Source organism: Eublepharis macularius, chromosome 11, assembly GCF_028583425.1.
Source record: "Eublepharis macularius isolate TG4126 chromosome 11, MPM_Emac_v1.0, whole genome shotgun sequence".
NCBI classification, from domain to species: Eukaryota; Metazoa; Chordata; class Lepidosauria; order Squamata; family Eublepharidae; genus Eublepharis; species Eublepharis macularius.
This window is the reverse complement of record NC_072800.1, coordinates 95,633,931-95,639,930: the sequence shown is the minus strand read 5'-3', so window position 1 is coordinate 95,639,930 and position 6,000 is coordinate 95,633,931. Positions and strand designations below refer to the sequence as shown.

The following is a 6,000-nucleotide window of genomic DNA, read 5'->3' as shown; positions in this document are numbered from 1 at the left end:
TAAGGAACTAGGAACTGCGAATAAGGAACTGGGAACCATCTTCAGCTTCGTACCTCTTCCCACCCTGTCCCCTTCCCTTTTGCAGTCTCCCCCCCCCCCCCCCCGTTTAGCAGCATCTCAATTCCTACACCTGCATGTGCAGGCGGCTCCAGGGACAGGGTGCCGCTCGCACGTCCCAAGCAAGATTTGGGGGGGATGAACTCCGAAGGTCCGGAATGAGCTTCAGCCTCCCCTGCCTGGCTGCCCCTTCTTCATTTCCAGCGAAGGTCCTCGTGTTTAACAGCTTAGCAATCCAATATCGCTCGGGAGCGTCCTGATCCTGCAGCAGGCGTGAGGCCCAGGGCCAGCTGGTGCTCCAGAAGCCAGCCGGTGCAGGCACCCTTCGCCAAACCAAGCCTGCCGGAGCTTTGGCTGGAACAGAAGAGGCACCGGGGCTCCTGGCTGCCTGGAAAATCCGGCCTCTGAATCCCAGGCATGCGATGTTTCCTGGGATCACCAGTGCGGAAGGAATGCCCTTCTGCGAACTTGGGAAGCTCTCCGGGCTTCTGATGACCCAGGCCCAGCCAGACACAAAGCTCAAGCTGGCTCTAGAACTGACATGTATTCTGGGAGCTGGTGACAAGCCAACCAGCAGCAGACACCCTATTTATAGGGGCTAAGGCCGGCCCCCCTTTCTCAAGGCCCCCTGCGCCAGGAGCTGCATGCTGGAAGCTGCTCCGCTGAGGAGTTCAGAGCGCGCATCAAGGCCTCCTCCTTCCTCCTTCAGGGCCTCCACACAATGTCCCTTGGGGCCAGAGGAGGGGCTTGCTGGGAGCCTGCCAAGAGGGCTGGTTCCTGGCAGGGCCGAGGGACAGGCTGGCGCGGGAGGGGCCGCAAGGAGCCTCTGCAGTGCCAAGACATGGTGGTCCAGAACGCCCTCTACACGGGGGACCTGGAGCAGGTGCAGCGGCATTTCTCAGAGCGGGCTGAAGTCGACCTCATTATTCTGGCCAAGAGCCATGACCTGCGCTGGACCAGCCAGAAATGGGGTAAGGCGGAAGTTGGCGGCACCATCTCTGGAGGACTGGCCTTCTCCAGGGACAGGGGACACGGAAGAAGCACGGGGTGGGCAGGAGGCTGTGTGAGACCCGTGAGGGTGGTTTGTGGGGTGAAGCACCCCGGGCAGCTGTGATGGGATCAGAGGGGGAAGGCGCTGCTTGGCCAGCCTGCAGAAAGCTTTGCATGGGAGCAGAATGGGTTCCTATCAGTGAGGCGCTTCTACATAAGAGCATGAGAAGATCCTGGGTCCATCTAGTCACCCAGCAGCCAGCCAGTGGCCTTGTTGGGCCAGCCAACGGTGCAGCAGCCCAGCCCTCCCCGCAATGCTGCCTCCTGGCTTTGGCACTCAGAGGTTTGCTGTCCTCCGTGTATGGAAAGCCCCCTTGCTCCCCCTGGCTAGTAGCCATGGATGGGACAGCCCTCCCTGGATCCGTCTCCTCCCCTTCTAAAGCTCCTGGCCATCTGTCTGTCCGCTGATGCTGAATTCCAACAAGGTAATTACTGGTTGAGCAAAGAAGAGTGTCCTTTTCTCTGTCCTGAACCTCTTGCTCATCGGGTGCCCCCAAGTTCTAGTATTATGGGAGAGGCTGAAAAGGTGCCTCCCCTGCCCCCCCCCCCCGGGCCCCAGCAGGTCCCCTCTCAGTCACCCTTTTTCTGAACTGAAAGCCACAGACTGCCCTGGCTTTCCTCACAGGAAAGATGGCCTGGCCCCTACATAAGAGCACCAGAGAAGCCTGGCAGCTGGGTCAGACCGGGGTGGGGGTGGGGGTCCGATCGGGCCCAGCCTCGTCTCTCACAGAGTGGCCCGCCAGTCCCTCTGGATGGCCAGCAACAAGGCGCAGAGGCGGAGGTCTTCCCCAGGGTTGCCCCCTAGGATTGGGATCCAAAAGATCCCTGCCTCTGGACACGGAGAGCCTCTTCGGTCCCTGGAACCAAGAGTCACCGAGGAATCTCTCTTCTGTGGTGTTGTGTAATCCCCTTGGGAAGCCACGGATGGGGTCCTCAGGACGTCCTCTGGCAGTGAAGGCCACGTTTGACTCATGCCACGTTCTGTGAGGCCCCCACCTCCTTGGTTTACCAGGAGCTGGATGACATGAAGACAACTAAAGCGATTTTGGCAGAAGACTTGAGATACGTCAGCAGAGGGCCTCGTGGAGCCAGCCCACTTGCTTCCCTGTGAGGTGGCAGTGGGATGGCGGCTGTAACAAAATGGTTGCCAGGGGTGAAATGAGTGCCAGTTGCTGTTAATCTGTCTTTGAAGAAAGGGGAGGAAATGTTCCCCCTGAGGTTTAATGGGCTGAGGGGCCTGCAGGAGTCTTGGTGTGGGACGCCATTCTTCCTGGACTACAACTCCCAGCTGCCCCGGGCCAAGAAAGGGCAGGAAAAATAAGGTGTGGGGCCTGAATTGAGGGACTCAGCCGATCCTGAGGGGGAAAATGTCAGTTAGGCTCCTTCTTGGTTGAAGAAGGAGAGGCTCCTGCTGCTGGGTGAGACCCAGGCTGCCTAGGCCCTAAGTGCAGAGGGCCTGGGAGGCAGCAGAGAGGAAAGAAAGGGGGGAACCTTCCCTGAGACCACCACCCCTTAAGGCAGAGTAGGGAACAGTGTGGTAGGGAAAGCAAACGGCGGTTCTCTTCAGTTTGATTTTCTGCCCTGTGAGCTCTGAACAGGGGGGTCTACCCCTATGTGTGGTGCCTTTACCTGCTTTGTATATAGTGCTCTGTATATAGTTATTAAATTATACTTTTTTGGAATATAAAGGACCTTGTGGTGCTCTGACTACGTAAGCTCCCCCGCTTGGCACGCTACAGGGAGGGAGGGAGCCCAGGAGAAACGGATCAGTCCAGACCTTGGTGGGTTGCCAATTCTTCATGGCCCACCCAAAGAGTGGGGAATGCACTTCCCAGTAGGGAAATTCAGCCAGAGGGGTCTCACTGCCCCCTCAGTCAGGCGGTGTACAATTCGGTGAGTGGTGGCAGCAACGAAGAGTGTGAGCAACGCCCACCAGGGAGGGTGGGAGGCGGATAGCGGGGCTAGCAGGCCATTGACCGCGGCTCACTTGCCCGGAACTGGGGCCAGCTGTTTTTCACCCTTCAAGGTCTGGCTGCGGGTCGCTACATTTATGGGAAACTGGCCTGCCAGAAGGTCCCTGCCTAGCAGTACTGGGCAAGGTTGGTCTGTCTTCACCCCCATCTCCATGCGGTAAACCTTTTCCCTCCATTCCAGGGGCACCCTTACCACTGGTACCGTCTGAGATCCTCCACAAGCCCCCACAATCTTAAAAACCTTGTTTGGTAGTACATCCGCGTCAGATACCAGGTCAGACCTTATAAGCGAGATGGATGAACCCGTATCAGCATACCCTAGAACCAGTTAGTCTTTTACCCTCGCTGGTTCTACAAAATCAGCCCAATCATCAAGGGCCCTCATTGTGGCAAAGAGGCATTCATGCTGGACTAATGCCACCTCCCCTTCTTTCACCTTTGAGACAGCTGGCACTGTAGGAGAGGGGTTGGGAGATGCTGTTTGCAATTTAGGGCAAGTAATTTTTATATGCCCTGGGTCCCCACAATGATAACACGTTCGACTAGGGGCTTTGTTTCTCATGGCCATCTCTGGGGTTTTCTTAGGGCCCGCTGGGGTAATAACTTCCCTTCTCCAAGGAGGGGGGCTTGGTTTTCCACCCCTCGGGCCCCGCCCCCCTGCCCCATTTTCCCACTCCACCCCTTCTCGGTGGGCTACCAGCTTGTCTGCCAGGTCAGTGGCCTCAGCGAGGGTTCTGGGCTCCTTGTCCTTGATCAGGCATTGTAACTCCCTAGGCACCTTGGAGTACAGCTGATCAAGGAGTATCAGTTGGGACACCCCCTTCAGATCATTTACCTTGGCTTCAGTTAGCCACCTTTCCCACATTTCTCCCAGTTTACGCCATCCTATACGCCATATAGGATTTACACTGCAGTGGGCTTAAGGCCCTAAACTGTTTGCGAAAATGGTTGGGTCCCAACTGGAACCGTTTAAACACAGCCGACTTGAAATCTTTGAAGGTGATTCCTCCGTCCTGGCTAGGCATGCTATGGTACACTGCAGCCAACTCCCCTGTCAAGAGGCTGCAGAGGTAGGCCATGAAGTCTGTTTCTGCCAGACCCCACTGAGTTTCTGCCTTTTCGAAGTTGGACAAATAGACTGACGGGTCTTCCCCCTCTTTGTAGGGGACGAAATCCTTGGGAGTGACTCTGATCTTGTTGCTTTGACCCACTTGAAGGCGTTCATGTCTACGCTGCTCCTCTTGTGCCAGAAGACGCTGCTTTTCCATCTCCCTCTCGGCTTTCTTCATCTCCATCTCAGCTTTCTTCATCTCCCTCTCCATCTCCAGTTCCTGTCTGCGAGCTTCTGCCTGTCGCTCGATCTGTAGCAGGCGTATCCTTTCCAATTCTACTGCCTCGGAGGAGCTGGACTTCTCAGGGGCAGCAGCTTTATAACGAGATGTCAGATGGTATTTCAGTTCACCCACCGTCATGTCTCCTGGATCAATGCCTTGGAGTCTACACTCCTCCTGCAATTCATGCTTTTTCAGCACTGAAAGTCTAGCAAGGATTTCTTTTTCCATGCTACCTAGCTAAACTGTCCCTACTCTGTAGCCCGAAAAAGAAACAGAAAGCCCTTTTTGGTCTGTTCAGTGTGTTTGTGCCTGCTAGGTGCTCTGGGGGGGGGTAGGTCTACCCCCCACTATTCGGTGCTCTGGTGTTCGATCCCCACTGCTGCCACCACGTGTGGCGGAATGGGTGCTGGCTCTCAGTCCGGGCAACTGAGCCGCCATCGATCGCCTGCTAGCCCCGCTATCTGCCTCCCACCGTCCCTGGTGGGCGTGGATCCCACTCTTCGTCGCTGCCACCACTCACCGAATTGTACACCGCCTGACTGAGGGGCAGTGAGACCCCTCTGGCTGAATTTCCCTACTGGGAAGTGCATTCCCCAATCTTTGGGTGGGCCCTGAAGAATTGGCAACCCACCAAGATCTGGCCTGATCAGTTCTCCTGGGCTCCCTCCCTCCCTGTAGCGTGCCAAGTGGGGGAGCTTACGTAGTCAGAGCACCACAAGGTCCTTTATATTCCAAGAAAGTGTAATTTAATAACTATATACAGAGCACTGTATACAAAGCAGGTAAAGGCACCACACATAGGGGTAGACCCCCCCTGTTCAGAACCCCACAGGGCAGAAAATCAAACTGCAGAGAACCGCCGTCTGCTTTCCCTACCACACTGTTCCCTACTCTGCCTTAAGGGGGGGGTCTCAGGGAAGGTTCACCCTTTTATTCCCTTTCTGCTGCCTCCCAGGCCCTCCGCATTTAGGGCCCAGGCACCCGGGTCTCACCCAGCAGCAGGAGCCTCTCCTTCTTCAACCAAGAAGGGTGACTCTCTTTATTCCCTTTCTGCTGCCTCCCAGGCCCTCCACACTTAGGGCCTAGGCACCCGGGTCTCACCCAGCAGCAGGAGCCTCTCCTTCTTCAACCAAGAAGGGTGACTCCCTTTTATTCCCTTTCTGCTGCCTCCCTGGCCCTCCACATTTAGGGCCTAGGCACCCGGGTTTCACCCAGCAGCAGGAGCCTCTCCTTCTTCAACCAAGAAGGTGACTCTCTTTTATTCCCTTTCTGCTGCCTCCCAGGCCCTCCACACTTAGGGCCCAGGCACCCGGGTCTCACCCAGCAGCAGGAGCCTCTCCTTCCTCAACTAAGAAGGGTGACTCTCTTTATTCCCTTTCTGCTGCCTCCCAGGCCCTCCACACTTAGGGCCTAGGCACCCGGGTCTCACCCAGCAGCAGGAGCCTCTCCTTCCTCAACTAAGAAGGGTGACTCTCTTTATTCCCTTTCTGCTGCCTCCCAGGCCCTCCACATTTAGGGCCCAGGCACCCGGGTTTCCCCCAGCAGCAGGAGCCTCTCCTCCTTCAACCAAGAAGGGTGACTCTCTT

The 6,000-nt window shown here is 56.6% G+C and overlaps 1 protein-coding gene across 1 annotated transcript in view; it reads left to right on the top strand.

The window, feature by feature from the left end:
- Window positions 1–248: 248 nt before the first annotated feature.
- ASB10 (ankyrin repeat and SOCS box containing 10) overlaps window positions 249–6,000 on the top strand; it is a 30,383-nt gene continuing 24,631 nt past the window's right edge. The window contains exon 1 of the mRNA XM_054991872.1: window positions 249–1,028. Coding sequence (XP_054847847.1) covers window positions 779–1,028 — 250 coding nt within the window. The 5' untranslated portion in view covers window positions 249–778. The remainder of the gene's footprint in view (window positions 1,029–6,000) is intronic.